The 18,015-nt window shown below is 40.3% G+C and overlaps 1 protein-coding gene across 1 annotated transcript in view; it reads right to left on the bottom strand.

Annotated features, from left to right (window-relative positions):
* Window positions 1-240: 240 nt before the first annotated feature.
* opn5 (opsin 5) overlaps window positions 241-18,015 on the bottom strand; it is a 43,578-nt gene continuing 25,803 nt past the window's right edge. The window contains exons 3-7 of the mRNA XM_068708255.1: window positions 15,603-15,722; window positions 4,330-4,500; window positions 2,310-2,644; window positions 1,953-2,197; window positions 241-489 (exon numbers count right to left, since the gene is read on the bottom strand). Coding sequence (XP_068564356.1) covers window positions 423-489; window positions 1,953-2,197; window positions 2,310-2,644; window positions 4,330-4,500; window positions 15,603-15,722 — 938 coding nt within the window. The 3' untranslated portion in view covers window positions 241-422. The remainder of the gene's footprint in view (window positions 490-1,952; window positions 2,198-2,309; window positions 2,645-4,329; window positions 4,501-15,602; window positions 15,723-18,015) is intronic.

Genomic DNA, 18,015 nt, shown 5'->3' with positions numbered 1-18,015 from the left:
CTGTAGTAAGTCAGTCAGCAACATGAGTGTTGATTTTTTCACAGACATTGTTGTCTGTATTACTGAAAATAAAGTCAAGAAGCTCACACAACACGCCACTTGTATGTTGTAACCACTGTAAAGACAACACGACTCCACAGATTAAGCACAACCTTGTGGGGAAGATGTGTTTCCGAGGAAGGGGGGGGGGGGGTGAGGGGGAGCTGTGGGAGCTATGTCACACGGGGGATCCAGCGTGGGTGTAAAAACAAGCAGCGAGACTCAGGACCCATCGGGAAACAAAGGTGAGCTGTTTGTTGATATCATAGCGGGTGACAGGCAGCGTGTGATTGGGTGAGTGTAGGGCACAAGAGGGGCAGGGGACAAGGCAAACCGTCCAAAGTAGGAGAGGTAGGAGGGTCACCCAGTCTAAAGTGTCTGTCTCACATCTCGATGTGAGCTTCTTTGGCTGATGCATTGTCCTTTAACGAGCCAGAGATGGTGTAGAACCTGCAGGGACATAGAAACAAGAGGAAACAAGAACGTCAGTAAGACAAAAAGCCATGCAAATTGTGCCGACATCCTGTCTTTTGTAGGCTCCCGATGCCTCAGAATAACATTCCAAACGTGGGCAAAGACAGACTTTGGCGAGGGAAAACTGATATGAAAATTTTCTGAGGGGTCCATTGACCTCTCACCTCAAGATATGTGAGTGAAAATGGGTTCTATGAGTACCTACGAGTCTCCCCTTTACAGACACTGCCCACGCTATGATAATCGTATGCAGTTTTAGGCAAAAACTATGACGTTTTATGCATGCAGTAGAGATGTGTTATTTTCACCTATTCAACAAATGCTCTCTGCATACTGGGGTCCCCAAACATTCTTGGAATTGCATAAATTGGGTTTCGATTGGAAAGCTTGGACTCTGGTGGATCCAATGAGCCCAATTGTAGTCCTGTGTGGTCATGTTAGTCCCCATGATAGCCTCTAGGATAATCCCAGCCTCGTGAAACTGTACAACCACAATCTAGAGACCTAGGGTCTCCAGAGGATGTATGGCTTGTCTAGGTAAATTGACAATAAGGGGGTTTCCTCAACAGAAGCGCTAGCAATCCAATTGCCGGAAAAATGTAATCCTTGAAGAAATCTCCAAACGTCAACGGTGTTTGTTAACAAATCACAGCATGGATCTTTCTATGGTGTTCCTCAAGGTCTTGGTGTCTTAATGCAGTATTTTGGAGAGATTTCTGATCATTGTCATCTATTCTCAAGTTGTAAATTTTTTTTAAATTCATCACCAAATATGTGTAACAAAAACATAAGTGAGCAAAGGAATGACCATCATATACTTCTATCATAATATTCTCAGCCCTTTTATACTTCATCTTAATATATTATTATTCATTATTTCTGATTTGTAACTAGAATAACTTGACACACACTGCTGATCTGCATCTCCAATTAATCCTTAATTTTCCAGTTTTCATATGTACAGTGCTCAAAAAGACAAAAACGGGTCTATGTGGGTCTCAAAACGAAGAACATTAATTATTTTACATGTGTATGAAGTGTCAGATGTAAAGCGTAACAATTAAGGTTGAATGTTTCCTGGTAATTCTCCACAAAATCTGTTCCCACATCCTGGGAAAAATACCTGCAGGATGCTGAGATTTTTAGCTTGTGTGTTTACGTGCTGTGGACTCTCTTATGCACCGACCTTAAACTGCCAATATCACAGTAATATCATGGGATCAACCTTTCAGTTACAGCAGTCCTACTAATTAGCAGAGGATATATTATAGCATATTAGCCAATTATAGCAGAGAAGATTCAGGTTATATTGGCTGCGATGCACACTTGAATGAATATGTCTGGTAGTCAGTAGGTAGCCACACAACTAGCGAATGAGCCGGTGACTACCAACAGTGTCACAGAAATAAAGACTGTACAATAAAACACACTCTATTTACCTTGACTTTCTAAAATGCCTAGGTTTCTTCAGGCCCTTAAAACAGGAGGATTTCGTGCAGGAATTTTTCAGGTCCAGCACCTGGTAGATGATGGGGTTGTACATGGCCGAGGATTTCGCCAGCAGCGTGGGAATGACAGACACGGGGATGGGCACGGAGTCTGGCTCACCAAACGCCGACACCACCGACACCACTGCATAAGGGATCCAGGCTATCAAGAAGCCTGCACAGATCAGCATTGCCACCTGTGAGGGGACACAAGGCAATAATCACATCACTTATTTGTACTTAGCACAATTCCTCTATGAGTATGCTGAAATTTCTTTACCAGCACCTTCTCTCCAACCTCTCACCCACCTTTGTGAGTTTCATCTCGAGGTCGTGGGTGTTTCTGATGCGGGCGTCAAAGTTTGAAATCTCTTTTGCAGATGACTTGACCTTGAAGATAATCATGACATAGGAGAAGACGATGATGCCCGCGGGGAGGACGAGACAGAAGAACAGGATGGCCATGACGAAGCACTGCCCGGACACGGAGGCTTGTGCCAGCCACCAGTCCAACGTGCAGGAGGTCCCGAAGGGCTCAGGGGCGTAGTTTCCCCAGCCAACCAGGGGCATGGTGGCCCAGAAAGCTGCATACACCCACACAAAAGCCAGGCACAAGAAGGCATGGTGGCGTTTCAGCCACGTGCCTAAGAGTGAAGAAAAATAGACGATGGACAAGTGGTGAGAGAGATGTGGAAACTTAATTGGCAAACTCAAATTACATCTGTTAAAAACAGCGTTTGCTCAGTTTCAATTAGGCTGGTTGACAAAGTGCAAACCATTTCTGACGTTTTTGAAAGACGCTTTAAAGGAAACGGACCCTGGAGTGGTTTGAGTTGTGTGTGCCTGCTTTCTGTTGCTTTCTTGAGTGCAGCTACATGATAATGTTGTGTCCCTGAATTATAAACTATTTTCAGCAAACTGAAATGAAATGATTTTTTAGCAATTAATCGCGAGCACAAAATTCAATAATTAATTCAAAAGTAGTGTATTGCGCACTTTTATTTTTAAAGTACTGCTATATGAAAAAAAGTGCAAAAACATTTGGTTTGCAAACACTTTAAACAAATTGGGTTCTTTTTAACAGCAGTATTAGTTATCAGTAGTGATAACTAAATGATGCTTATTATACATATTACAAACAAAAACACTTAAAAAACTCTAATATGTGTGGTATTTGTGATAAATGTGCGTTGGTACATAGAGGGTGATAAGAAGCTGTACATGGAGGGACTTAGGACCCAGGGGAATGTAGGTGAAGCATGGAACCTGGAGGGAGTCTGTACCTGCATGTGGAGTTATGCTAATAAAAAGTTGCAGTTAATTAAGAGCAGTTTGTTCTCACATGCTTATATGTTTATTTAAAAACACGACAATATGTATTTTGATATTGTCACGTTTGATCCTGTAATGAGACGATCACACGCGTGTGTGTGTGTGTGTGTGTGTGTGTGAGACAGGAGGAACCGACGGTGACGGAGTGAAGGGGGGTTCCGGACCGGGGTGAGCGGCAGCAGCAGCAGGAAGAGACGTCACACACACACACACACACACACACACACACACACACACAGCTGTTCACCGCTCACTGCCCGGTTCTTGTGTTAGAAATGTCTGCTTAATAACACATTTAAAAAAAACTGCGTTAACGCGCGATAAAATTATTATCGCCGTTAATTAATTATTGCGTTAACGCGATATTATCGCGTTGAATTGCCCAGCACTATTTTAAGTGATTGTAATTAGCAAAATATAATTTCAATACCAATGGTCACAATGTGGGAAGCACGAAACATATGCGCACAAGCTGGATAAAAGCTCTCAGCAGGTGTTGACAGTTCATGCACGGAAAGTAAGGTCTGCTGGTAATCAATGCTCATGTTAGCAAGCTAAGCTAACTTGCTTCCACTTTCCGAGTGGAAACACTTCAGCCCACCCTGCTAGCTTACTATGATCTACCCAAATGTTGAATGTTGTTTGTGGTTAAAGCTATGAGGACAAAAAAAAAGTAAATACAATTCACTGTAAGCCATTCCTGTTTAACATAAGCGTAACATTTGCAACCCACAATTCATATCCAGGGCCACTCATAGGGGATTCAGGCGACACCCATGGGCTGTAGGATGTTCCAGGAATAAATTAATTCTAATTTGCGATTACAAATAATTTTATTAGGGAGTATGACAATTATACAATATCTAAGAATTAATTTTCCAGTCGTGGGTTTGGGTCTACGTTGTGACAAATACAAATTTGTATTAAAATCAAAAAGGGTGGGTGTACATAGAATTCAAATGTTTAGGCGACCCTGTTATAAGAGATCCCGACGTACCGTATCTGAGATGGCAGATCTTGAGGTACCGGTCCAGACTGACCACGGTCATAGTGATGAGGCTACCACAGCCGAAGAAGAAGCCCGCCCAGCCATAGAAACGGCAACCCTCCCAGCCGAACAACCAGCGGTGGGCGAAACTAGATACAACGAAAAAGGGCTTTCCTGTCACTGAAGGGGGGTGGGGGTAAAAGAACAGGAATGGGAAGGTTAGAAAAGAGGATGGGAGTTGGTGGAGATGGGGTTGGAGAAAGAGTGGAAGGGAAAGACAGAGAAAGAAGAAAAACAGAGTGAACGGATCAGAATTAGATGATAAGATTAAATGATTATTCACTACCACTCACCAGCTCCACAACCGTTTCCACAACACAGATCAAGACTGTTACTTAAGAATGAATGAGATTTTTAGGTTTTTATTATTGTGTCTTAAATGTAACTATGCCTAGCCCTTACAGGACTACAAAAATGAACTTAAGCCAGATGCAAAATTGTGTCATTACAAATTAAGTAATCTACATTTTCCTATTTTTTCCAATCGTTGGAGACAAAGTCAGACAACGTAAATAAATCCAAATTTACCAACCATTCCAATTGATCCGAGGTTGATCGAGCCATTTCGTAAATCATAAATACTCTTAGTAGTCTATCCTTCATCAATTGGGACTCCCCTCCCACTCCTCCCATATTACCAACGAGCACAATCATTTTTCCTGAATCTGCCAACCTCAATGACCAACGATGACAAAAAAGTCAAACTGAGGTCTGTGTGTTTGAGTGCAGATGACAAAAGCCCCTTTCTCTCTTTCCCAGTGCATTCAACGGTTAAAAGCAGGAATACATGTGACAGCTCTTGGTACAGCATCCCGTAACACAAGGGATTCTTGTAGTAAAGTTCCCACGGACGGTTACAGTCCTGTCTTAAGGTGTGAATTCTGTGGTAGCTGTGGTATTTTCATGGGACTTTACCTTGGGAATACCCTTCCCACACAACAAGGATTTATGGGTTCAGCCCAAGGCTCCAGTGCCCTCCTTACTGCAGCGAACCCAAGTGACTCCCTGATTGTTATGGTATGTGTCAGATGCGGACCCTCTCCCTATAAAGCTGGACATGCCAAGGACCATGTAGCATGCTGAGCCAAGTGGCACAAAAGGGATAAACATCAAAAACCTCTCAAGGCAAGTTTGCATAATCATGAGCCAATGATGTGATGAGCCAAATATATTCTTGGAATCGCGGAATACCCAGCGGGGCATGTACACACGGTCGCTCACATGTTCGGAGGCCAATTGATATTCACGGATTCTGAGTAATGGCAATAACAGCATCGAAACTCTCAGCTCTACAAATAAGGCGATTGTAATGGCAATTACCATTGTTATTTGTCTTCCAGCTCAAGTGGCAAGGACCACTTTGTAAATGGAGATTATGTACAGAGTTGAAATTTGGCATTCGGCTCCCTCACTCCCAGAAAGCATTTCTTTGGGGAATGACTAACTTGGCGTAAGCTTCCTCCATACTTTACTTAGGGATCCTAGTGCTCCATTTTCTAGGAGTCTTCTTTTACATTAAATTTTCTGAAGTTTTGCTACCACTGCCTGGTATATTATGGGGAAAAAATGCATTCAGACTGCGAACAGTGTAATTAGATTTAATTAAGGAGAAAAACATGTCCCTCAAAATACAAATTAAAGATTCCTATACATACACTCTGCCACTTGACAAGATTTGGGCGACAGAAGGTTTCTGTTTGTAGTCTGAGTAGTGTTGACCAATCACGTTGGAACAGGCTTTGGTTGAAAGCAGGTAAACAGTCCATGTGGAGAGCCAAAGAGTTAGGTTTTTATTGTGCTTATATGTTTATTTAAAAACACAACAATATGTATTTTGATATTGTCACGTTTGATCCTGTAACGAGACAATCACACGCGTGTGTGTGTGTGAGACAGGAGGAACCGACAGTGACGGAGTGAAGGGGGGTTCCGGACCGGGGTGAACAGCAGCAAGAGACGCCACACACACACACACACACACATACACACACACAAACAGCTGTTCACCGCTCACTGCCCGGTTCTTGTGTTAGAAATGTCCGCTTAATAATACATTTTAAAAAACTGCGTTAACGCACGATAAAATTAATATCGCCGTTAATTAATTATTGCGTTAACGCGATATTAACGCGTTGAATTGCCCAACACTATTTTAAGTGATTGTAATTAGCAAAATATAATTTCAATACCAATGGTCACAATGTGGGAAGCACGAAACATATGCGCACAAGCTGGATAAAAGCTCTCAGCAGGTGTTGACAGTTCATGCACGGAAAGTAAGGTCTGCTGGTAATCAATGCTCATGTTAGCAAGCTAAGCTAACTTGCTTCCACTTTCCGAGTGGAAACACTTCAGCCCACCCTGCTAGCTTACTATGATCTACCCAAATGTTGAATGTTGTTTGTGGTTAAAGCTATGAGGACAAAAAAAAAGTAAATACAATTCACTGTAAGCCATTCCTGTTTAACATAAGCGTAACATTTGCAACCCACAATTCATATCCAGGGCCACTCATAGGGGATTCAGGCGACACCCATGGGCTGTAGGATGTTCCAGGAATAAATTAATTCTAATTTGCGATTACAAATAATTTTATTAAGTTTAAAATTAGCTTGTAAACTCGCTACAATCCGGTTGTATGCATCGTCTCTTGATTCCAACTTTAGTGTTGCATCTCAAGGTGCTAATTAGGATGTAAACAACAGCAGCGCACGAAAAAGGAAATCTTGGCCTAGATATCGATATAGATTCCTGGGCACTGCTGTTTTTATTTTGCTAATATTGTTGAAACAGGGATAAATTTGGCTTGATTTATGGCCAACTAAATCAATCAGTTGAATGAATGCATCTTTAGGTCCCGCGGGGCAAAAAACTAATTTCAATAATGGAGATTGTTCATAAAGGTAATGTATTTGACTCTTGATCCGGAGGCTGTCTGTTCAGGATTTGTTCTGTGCACTTCCGGATAGGGTTAGTGTCAGCTACAACTATCACTATAACTTGTACTTATTCTTATCAGCGTTTTGGACTTGAAAAGGCTGCAACATGTATTTGAGATACAATTGCCAGTTGTAGACGCTTTAATAGACATGTTTCATTTAGTTTATTATAATATTCAAGATGATCAGGAAGAGCCCTCCATGTCCTTGTAAGCCCTACTTAAAGGCTTAAAGAGAGAACAGGTCAACCAGGAGAGGATTAGTGAGAATTAAAGCACTGAGGATGATATGAAGTGTTATGCAAGGTAAAAAAAAAAGCATGTGACTACATGATTTGAGTTGAATAACATCTTTAAAAAATGTTCTTAAAATCCTAAGATAATTCATTTTATAGAAATAGAAATGTACTACATTTGTCATATACATATACAAAATGTAACTTCTGTATTTAAGCCATCCCTAGCTTATTGGGAGCAGTGGGCTGCTGAGAAGCGCCTGGGGAGCAGTTAGGGGTTCAGTGTCTTGCTCAGGCACAGGACATATAGCAGCCAAGGACCGAACCATTAATGCTGCAGACGGCAGCCACTCAACTGGCAGCAATGTTATCTCGGGGCAACTCGTCAACGTCAATGTACGTCCAGTAATAGTGCTTGTTTTTACCACTTGTCTGGCAACATTATGGAAAGAACCCTAAAGAGAAATAAAACCTTTTTCTTTACCTTCTTACCAATTTAACACATTTCTAAGAAAACATGAAACATGAACCCAGAACCTTGCCCATGGTACACCATGGGCAAGGTTCTGGGTGCTATTCATGGAAATGGTTTCCATTTGCTCACCGAAATGGGACCTGGAAGCTGAGAGATGAAATGTGAAAGAATTAGTGATGAGGGACATTTTGCTCAGTTACTCCAAAGCTTTCCTGCAGGACTCAGACTCCAGCATCTGCTGGTCCAAAGAGACTGTGTAAGCAGACCATCTCATCATCTCACCGAAAAGATCTGCCTTTAGAATAACAAGCACTCCATATGCAGACATCAAAGGAACAAGGGTTACATTTGCAGATATACAGTACATATTTGAGCAGTAGCTCAGTCTGAGGGGACTTCATGGAGCGTAGACTGGTAGCTGGAGAGGTGCAAGTTTGACTCCACTGCCGGGAAGCCCTTGAGCAACACACCAGCCTCCCAAACTGCTCCCCGGGCGCTCTAATGTGACTGTCCACTGCTCCCAAGACTAGGATGGGTCAAAGGCTGAGGCTAAGTTCCACTTTGTGCTGTAGATTTACATTTACATTTGAAAAGAAATATGCCCTCTTTGATATGAGAACCTTGTTGTTAAAGCAAAAAGACACTACAAAGATGTATAGTGCTATGAAAATTATGTTTGCCAATGAAGACACATTTTATGAAAGATTTGACTGCATACAAGTGCCAGGAGAATAAAAGAATGAGACAAAAGACATGGACATAATAGACAGGAAAAGACATGGACATAATAGACATGAAAGCATTTTTAGGGGGCATAGAAAAAGAAAATCGTGCTTTCAATCATTTAAGTGCAACTTGCAACTATAGCACCCAAGAGACGGAAAATGACTGATACGGTCGATACAATCAATAGAGCAACATTTAGGTTTTGTTTTTTTAGACATCTTCGCAGACACATGGAACAGTAGTTCTTATTGCAACAGTTACCATGAAATGAATGCGTCAAGCACTGAAAGCCTCTCTTTTGAAGGTCCCTGTGATTATGCTACATGTTAAATGTTATCAAACAGCTGCCTTTCTAGACATCCATGACCTCCTTCATATACTTTACTCATTTGATGCTTTCCCAATGTGAAAATACTGAGAGGGTTGACTTTCAAATTGCATTAATATTCACGTTTAAATGCCGACTCTTCATGTTCTTATTTTTTATTTTAAGTAATAAGCGTACGACAGAAAGAAATACAGGAGATGCTTTAATAGCTACAGTTAGTCGTAGGTGGCTTGAAAAAGACATGAAGGTTGTTTGACATCACATAATAGAATTGCAGGTCTTATCCTCCTACGATTCTGAATCAATTCACAAATGCCAAAAATTGATTTTTGTTTGTCGTTAATAACGTTATCAAGCAGAGGACTGTGAGAAATGCCCATATGAATGCAGTTGAAGCTGCATACGCCCACACACATTTCTCTGTATCTTCCTGTTCTGTGAGACAGTTAAGTGTTACATTGCATTTCATTGGTGGAAGGGCCTCTCAAGTTATTCAATAGAGAAATGGTCTTGAATAGATTCCAAATCCAACCATAACTACAGAAATCCAAATGTAATTGTGAAATTCCCTAAGATTCCCATGATGGTTTACAAGCGATGTGGTTTTGTCCACATGAATGAGGATGTCCATGTTCCCATCTTTTATCATGTGTCTGTCTCTGAAAGACACGTCAATAGAGTTCTGTGCACATATTGATTAGCATCACAGTCGCCAGTATCCAAAGGGAGATCACCGGTGTCCGTATGAGTAGACGTGGTTGAAATGAAAGAGTAGCCATTAAGATACAACATCGATCAAATGTCATCATACAGATGATATACTGGGCATGTCATTATTAGCAGCAGCACAAACATCTGCATAGCAGATCATGCATCAGTGCAGCTGCAGTAAAACATTTTCATTGGATTTTCAACCTTCCGTTGGTCCTTGAACACATCATGTGTGACAGACACCTCCGTTAGGAAAAGTAACCCAAAGTCGCATCAAAACAGGAAATTCTGAGGTCCTCAGTGCAACTGGGAAGCCACGAGTGACAAAAACTCTGTCTGACCAGGAGGCTGCTGAACACAGAGCAGAGCGGAGAGGCTGGTAGAGGTTGTAAAAATGTAAATAATTCAATACGTTTAGCAAATGGAAACTAATTTATTTTTCCAATACAGGCAAACACTTGTGGGCACTTGGAAAACTGTCGGCTACATAGATTCCAATTCCATTGTTTTCTAACTTTTGTTAGAAAACTTTTTATTGAACTTTGTTTTCTCTGCAAAGTTAGACAGTGAAAATGATCGGTTGGTTGCTGGTAGCCTGTATGTAACCTTAGACCAGGGGTCACTAATCCACCAACCCGGATCCGGACCCAGATGACGTTGTATCCGGACCCTGGACCTAAAACCGATAGATAATTGAAAATTATTAACTTTTGATGGAGCGCTTCTATTTTAACCAGCGCAGCTTTTCCAGTATTTCCAGCACTCGTTCAGCGGTCCGGAAACACACCGACCAATTACAGGCGTTGTTTAATCACTTCAGGTCATGCTGCTGAGCCAATCACATACTATGTCTATTCTGAGTTTCCCTACGCGAGTGAGATTTACACACGGGGGAGAGACGAGGAAAGAGAATGAAGAGTAGGAGAATTACATGAGAGAAGTTATTTATCATGACGTTCTCCAAAAAGAGAAAAGAGACCAGAGAGACCAGAACCTTTAATAACCAAGAATGGACAGACTGTTATATGTTAATTCTTCCCTGGGCAGTTTAAAACCAGTATGTCTCATATGTTCATAGATCATGACGATTATTAAAAGAGACAATATAAAGCGTCACTACAAGACAAAGCATAACTCTTTTGATCAGAATCCTACCACATGAATTCTTACAATGATGTTAACAGAGAGGAAGTGGTCGCAATAACCACAGATAAAGTCCATGCACACAAATGCATCTTTTTAGAAGATAGGAAATATATAATATGTTTTTTTGGTTGACATCACTTCACTCTGAATTAACTGAATTTAAAGCTGTAGGGCAATTCAGTTCAATTCATTTTTTTTCATTTTTCAGACCTTATTTTACTATAACTTAGAGAAGATCATTTATTTATTATTAGAGTATGTATTATTTATAATTATTCATCCAGTTCAATTTGAAATCTGACAATACATATTGTTGAGATATCAGTTGTCAGTTGTTGACTACAGACATTAATACAACTGTTAGGCTACTTCAATATATATGGAACTAAATCATAAGGACATTACTGTGATGTTCCGGACCTTTGCATGACAATAGTCTCTCTAACTGGACCTTGTTGAACTTTGAATGAATACCCCTGCCTTAGACAGTATAAAGTGTGTGAAAGCGAGGTAGTTTATAGGGTGTGGTATCTCCCTCGATTTTGTGTGTGTGCTATAACAAAAATGTGTGTGTGTTCATCAGGGTAAAGACGGTATTACAAGGCGGCGGTGATGGTAGACCGCTCACCCCTACAGTGTGTTGAATCAGTGGGATGTTGATGGCTTTTAAATCAAATTTAAAAAAATACAGATCGATTAATCAAAGGATGAAAGCGTTGCTTTTTTCAAATTTATATTTCTAGAGCTGTTTAACTTTCTTTGAAAGAATAGAATTGAATGAAATTAAATCACGGGTGGTAAGATTTGATGATGCCTCGCCTTTGCGCTTCCAATCAAGTCATCAATGTAAAGCTCTCCACAGAATGGAGCAGCCCTGGCTGATTCCGGTCATCATTGTGACAAGATGTTCCGACCTTTGATGCCAGCACACAGCTGGTGTGGTGACCCACTTTGGAATGAAACTCTTTACTTATTCTCAACGTGCCGTCACAAGGGTTTGTTTAAAAACACTTATTTTGAGCCAAGGACTGGCCACGGGGCAAACACATGGGCTGATAACCGGACTACGCTTCCCGAACACAAATGGTCTTTGTTGGCTTGACTGTGTTCTGCATAGAGTGGGTCACACCCGGTGCATGCCAACGCCAGACTCCATACGGACCAGATATACAGCGTTTGGTCAGAGATCTTTGAATGGACTGATGGTTTAAAGACATTTACAGAAAAAATTAAGCTCTAGCGTAAGTTCAGACAGGAAGACTATACTCATGCATGCCTAAGCCCATAGCTTATTTACCATACATCTGCCGTCACTCCTCATGCATGCACACATTATTTCCTTGTTGTTATTGTTTGGGGCTGTCAATCATGATATCAGCTGTCTAGATCAGCTGGTCTCTAGCCAATAGCATAACAACACAAGGACATCATTAGCCTATCATCTTGCCGCTGTCTGTCTTTAAATATGACCGTCTCTCTACCTTCAGTAATTCATGCTGCTGTTACGGAACCCTCCACCTTCCCACCTCCGCCCAATCTTTGCAGATTCATCAGCTTCATCAACTCATCATCCTATCAACCTCATCAGCCACCATCACCACCAGTGTCTGGACTCCACGGGGGGATTTATATTGTTGCCGCTCAGGGCAATCGCAACTCGATCACAAATCTCCTCGTCGAGTTCAAGCACCAAAGAATTTCTGTGTAACTCATTAATGCATCATCTGTCATCATAAATGTTAACTACTAATCATTCACTTGTCTCTCCTGATTGAAATGTTCTCAGGGTCATAACGTGGATTTATTGGCAGCTTGCACCTTTCGTTGTTCTGCTGTGTCCCAATTCCACAAAAAAGAGGTCTCGTCTTTGTCATGTTTTCCTTTTTACTTGACAGGGAACAAGTGAAAGCAGAAACTGACTTGACTGTCTTGTGTTTCTGCAGCTGCGCTCGCATTGTATTGGAAAAAGCCCAAAGAACAAAATGACCTATGTTGTCATTAGTTCACCTCCGCTTTTCGTTAAACTCAATGGAACTCACTTATTCTCGAAGACTAAATGAGCATGAAACAAGCTACAGCAAACATTGAATACAAGTTCACTGATGTTAGCATCAGCTGTTATCTGGCATCTCTAATAACTGTTGATTTACTGCAGTGTTTATGCAAAAAAAAAAAAGTCTGCCTCATCTGCTAAGAAGATTTGAGAGAAACCATAACAAAACCACATCGTGTGTATGCTCAAATGATTGATGTCAGCAAACTGTCGTTTCCATTCTGGTTGATTTGTGACTGCCCTTGCAGCTACGGCTCATAAAAGAAAGATTCTATACAAAATGTTTGCTGGTTAATTAACACACGTATTAAAACATTATCCAACGTTGTTTTTCCTGAAAAAACGGAGGGGGTGTAAAATCCTTCCTCCCGCGCATGACCATGTTTTATTTAGAAGGTCCATTGTCAATGTGTTTTTTAATGAAAGAGAGAGAGCGATAACTTCTGGATACATTTTCATGAAATTTGACATAATAAATAAATTATGAATAAATTATAAATTTGACATATAATAGCCTTGATAAGCTCCTAAATTCTCATCCGGCGCCATCGGCAAGTCACATTTAGTCACATTAGTCTAATTCTTTGATTTATGAACAAATAGCTCAATCTCAGCCTCAACTGCACGGTGGTTTAATAAACAAACGTTAGCGTGCCAACATGCTAATCAAACATGGCGAACCATGCTAAATATCAGCATGTTAGCTCCACCATTGTTGACATGCTGACTTTAGCTCAAAGCAGCGCTGTGTGAAACTTGGTAGCATTGTTTAAATTGTATACTATTTAGTTGTGATCACAAGTCCTACATTTTGGCTCAGCCTCCTCTGGGCATTCTCTTTTTCAAGGGACACTCTAGCCGTTTCGTGTTGCACTCCCATAAAATGACATCCAGGTGTGAAACATATGCAACTGTATTCACAGAATTCACCACGACAACTGCAGTGACCTTTATGTCTACAATCTGTTCATCGTAGGAAAGAAAAGCGAGAGACTACGTTACATAATGTGTTGAGACAAAGGGAGAGAAAAAATGTCAACGTGTGCCTCCATATCCAGAAGTCAATAAGAATTAAAGTAAAAAAACGTGATATTTAAATTGACTTCGGGGCTGGTATTATGGGTTGGTCAAATTAAATTGGGACAACATTTTGAGATGCTATACTAGATATTCACAAGGTTCCGTTAAATAGATGAAATCATATAAATTCATATAAATGAAAAGGTTTCTTATCGAAAGTAGAAGAAATACGGGAATGGAAATCATTTCATTCCTCTGACATCAAGTGAATGAATAAATGAATATATGAAAATGCAGAGTAACCTAATGCAACATATATGAAAAGAGACTGAAAGAGAAACAAATGGGCTGACTGACACTTACTGACAATATATTCACGCGTGTTGCATTGGGTCAGAGAAGAAAATTAGAAAAACCTGATGGAAAATATCATCATAGCCCTATCTTGAATTGCTTTTTTTCTTCAGATAAAGTTGTATAGAATAAAGGGGACAACAGGTCTAAATCATCTTTATTTTATTAGAAATATTTAATGTCTTTAGCTTCAACAGTGGTCATGTTTTCAGGTGTGGTTGTTTGTGTTGGTTAGCAGGATAACTGGATTACAATAGGAAAGCTTTTGTAAGATTTTAAATAACTTCACTGGTGGGTGACCGTGGCTAAGTGGAGAGCAGGGCCACCTTTCAATGAAAGGGTCAGCAGTTCGATCCCCGGTTCCTGCTCTGCTAGTCTCATGTCAATGTGTCCTTGAGCAAGACGCTTAACCCCAAAATTGCTCCCGTAGCTGTGCCTACGGTGTATAGATAGATACTGAATTGTAAGTTGCTTTGGATAAAAGCGTCTGCTAAATGACTGTAATGTAACGTTCACTATTTCGAACAGCAATTACATGAATGACAAAATCTGGCACTTTTGTTGTTTTCACCCCATTAGTTGACCAAGCAACCCGATCGGCAGAAAAAATGACGCCATTGTATGTTCCTGAGATACGTTTAAAATCCACACTTGCATTTTGTAGCAGCATCGTATCAAGCTTGCAAAAAACGTGCAATGCCACGCAGTTAACCTTGCAAAATGATTGGTTAGGTTGTAAAAAAAACAATACAATTTGTGTTCAAATAACAACTAAAGAATCATTAATAAATTAGCAACCCCGTTAGCTTACTTTCTAACGTAACGTTACGTGACAAACGTGCCATAACGCTTGTTATATAACGTTACGTAAGAAGTGTTAAATCAACATTGACTTTTGATTTCACTCGAACATTGGTCTGATTGGTGAAAGTCCTGTCCTGTGGACTCTCTCGCCAGTTAAACTTAATATTATAGCACGTAACTATTTACGTTCTACGTCACTTGCTCTGAACCGAATGCACGAACATCAACACTTAACGTATCCGTGGTTTGCAGAAACACACACTGCCCACATTTTTTTCCTGGAAACTGGGCTGGACCAACTCAATCTGATGTGCTGTACTTTTCTTTCTTATGTTGTTTTTTTAATGCCAAATGGTCTTATACATCTCAGTCATTCTTTCTCAAATGTATTCGTTTTTTGTACCACAGTAACTGCGCACAAAAGCCAGTACCTGATATGCCAAAGTCGAAGACGGCTAGATTAACAGTCATGAGCTCAGGAGGCTTCAACTTGGTCTTGCGTTTGATGGTCATATAAATGACATAGCCGTTGCCTGTTGCAGACATGATTCCTGTGAAAGAGAGAGAGAGAGAGAGAGAGGGAGAGAGAGAGTGAGATTAATTAACCGGTTTGGCTGTTTCTACATAGATCTGAATGCTGCTGTAGGTGGCAAAGCAAGAAGGAACATTTGTTCCTTAGAGTGTGTAATACTTTCACTGGATTCCCAATCGAAGGCAGTCGATTTTTGTATTCATATGCACATTTGATAGTTGTGGGAGCTATAACAATAAGAACTGCAACAACACATCATGTAACAACATCACATTATGTGAACTTGTCAAAGTGTAATACATTATCACATCATCACCTAATAACACCGGCATTTCGAAGTAATCTGCCTCACTTGATGATAAACAGCTTGAAAGCAATGGTTAATACATTTGCCCCAATTTTGTAATATATGATTAAATATTGCAATGTTTTTTTTTATGTGAATGTAATAATACATGCATTATGTAATAACCACCCAAATAAGATGTCTTAGTTTTGTAGTAGTTTGTGTAGCTTATACTAATCTACTGAACTAATTGTATCTTTTTGTCCAGATATTACATAATGTAGTTATTACATAATGTGTTTTTACAAGCATGAACAACGCAGGTACAGGCTCTTACCATGGATGCATTTAATCAAAAGACCAATTTAACTAAAATAACCGCCTGAGAGAAAATCTTCATGCTGAAAAAACAGCACGAGTGAAAACAAAAAAGGCATGGTCATGACGAAAATCATTTTTAATCACAATGTACATAAAGCTTAGCTCAAGGCACATTCTCAGATTAAAGAAAAACCCACTGTAACACAAAAAGAACACAGTAGACCCTGCAGACACAGGTGCATTTCATTGTTGGCCTTATTTGGAGTATTCTACATCTGCTCATTCATATTTTTTTCAAAAGGCACACTGTAGAAGCTTACAATGAGGTTTCAGGCACCCAATAAAGATATGTTACAGAGGGAGGCTGTAAATCCTTGCTTACATGTTAACGCTTTGATAAAATGTTTTATTTATGTTTGATAAGATAAAGGAGATATGCGAAAACACCAGACAACACAGGAAATCAGGGGTATCAAAGACATGAAAGAAAACACGTTAAGTACAGATAAAAGATGGGCCAGTTGGTTTAGACCAGTGGTTCTCAACTGGTCTGGCTGCGGGACCCACCATCACCCCTTAATGAAAAGCCGCAACCCAAATGTTCAACTTCTCAAATGTATTTAATGAAAAGATGGTGCAGTTTGAACCTGAGCTCAAAATGTCCTCTCCAGTCGTAGTAGTAGGGAGCTCTCTTGACCCCGTCCCACATGTTTCACGTAAACGAGTAAAACTGCTTTGTTTGTTACGTCTATAGATTCCACCATTTGTAATGCAAAATGACCACTTGCATTAATTTGAGCTGTGGTCTGTTGTTTGATGTCATCCGACATGTCTTCAGTCACCTACTTATAGTGTCATTTGACAGAGGTATAGTTTTCAGTTTATCAGCTGTGGAGTGTTCCAACAAATCTGCAGTGTCGTTCTCGCGTTTCGCTCAATTAGCATATGAAAACAAACTTTGTGGGTGTTCTTCTATACTGTGAAATGGTGGATGTGTATTAGCATTACAAGGCATTAACGCTAAATACTGTTAAGGAGTGTGAATAACTCCACTGCATAAAAAATCCCCTTCAAAATAAAAGCACAATATATATATATATATATATATTTTTGGTTTTTGGGTCCCCGACCCACTGAAAACAGTCGCGACCCACCAGTTGAGAATCACTGGTTTAGAGGACAGAGAAAAAGCGTGTGCATGATCTCGATATTATGAACCCATCCCACACAATGCCACACACAAGAAGAGAAATGTTACCAGTAACTCGACTGCACTATGACTCAAGGGCATAGGTTTGCATTTTGAATTGTCCCTACCAATTTTTGAGCAAACTTGTTTGCATTGTCTGTGGAGTGAACAACGCACAGAGGAAGAGAGGAGCGGAGGAGCGCTATCAATAAGACGGCTAGATGGATAGATGACTGGAGGTATTGTGTGGCGCACCACGGTGTTTCCAGTCACAGCACAGGGAACAACACAGTTGTGTTCACTGCAAGGATTTTACATGATGATGAACTATATACGTATATTACATTACATTACAGTCATTTAGCAGACGCTTTTATCCAAAGCGACTTACAATAAGTGCATTCAACATTGGTAATCAAAAGAACTACTTGTCACCAGAAGTCATAAGTACATTTCCTTTTCCAAACAAGCATCTAAGAGCCTGAAGCAGAGCATAACTCAGAGCCAAAGTACAGT

Source organism: Cebidichthys violaceus, unplaced genomic scaffold, assembly GCF_023349555.1.
Source record: "Cebidichthys violaceus isolate CVI_PGR_0920_01 unplaced genomic scaffold, fCebVio1.0.p SCAF_14, whole genome shotgun sequence".
Taxonomy (NCBI): domain Eukaryota; kingdom Metazoa; phylum Chordata; class Actinopteri; order Perciformes; family Stichaeidae; genus Cebidichthys; species Cebidichthys violaceus.
The sequence above is the reverse complement of the archived record's forward strand: the minus strand, read 5'-3'. Positions and strand labels throughout refer to the sequence as shown.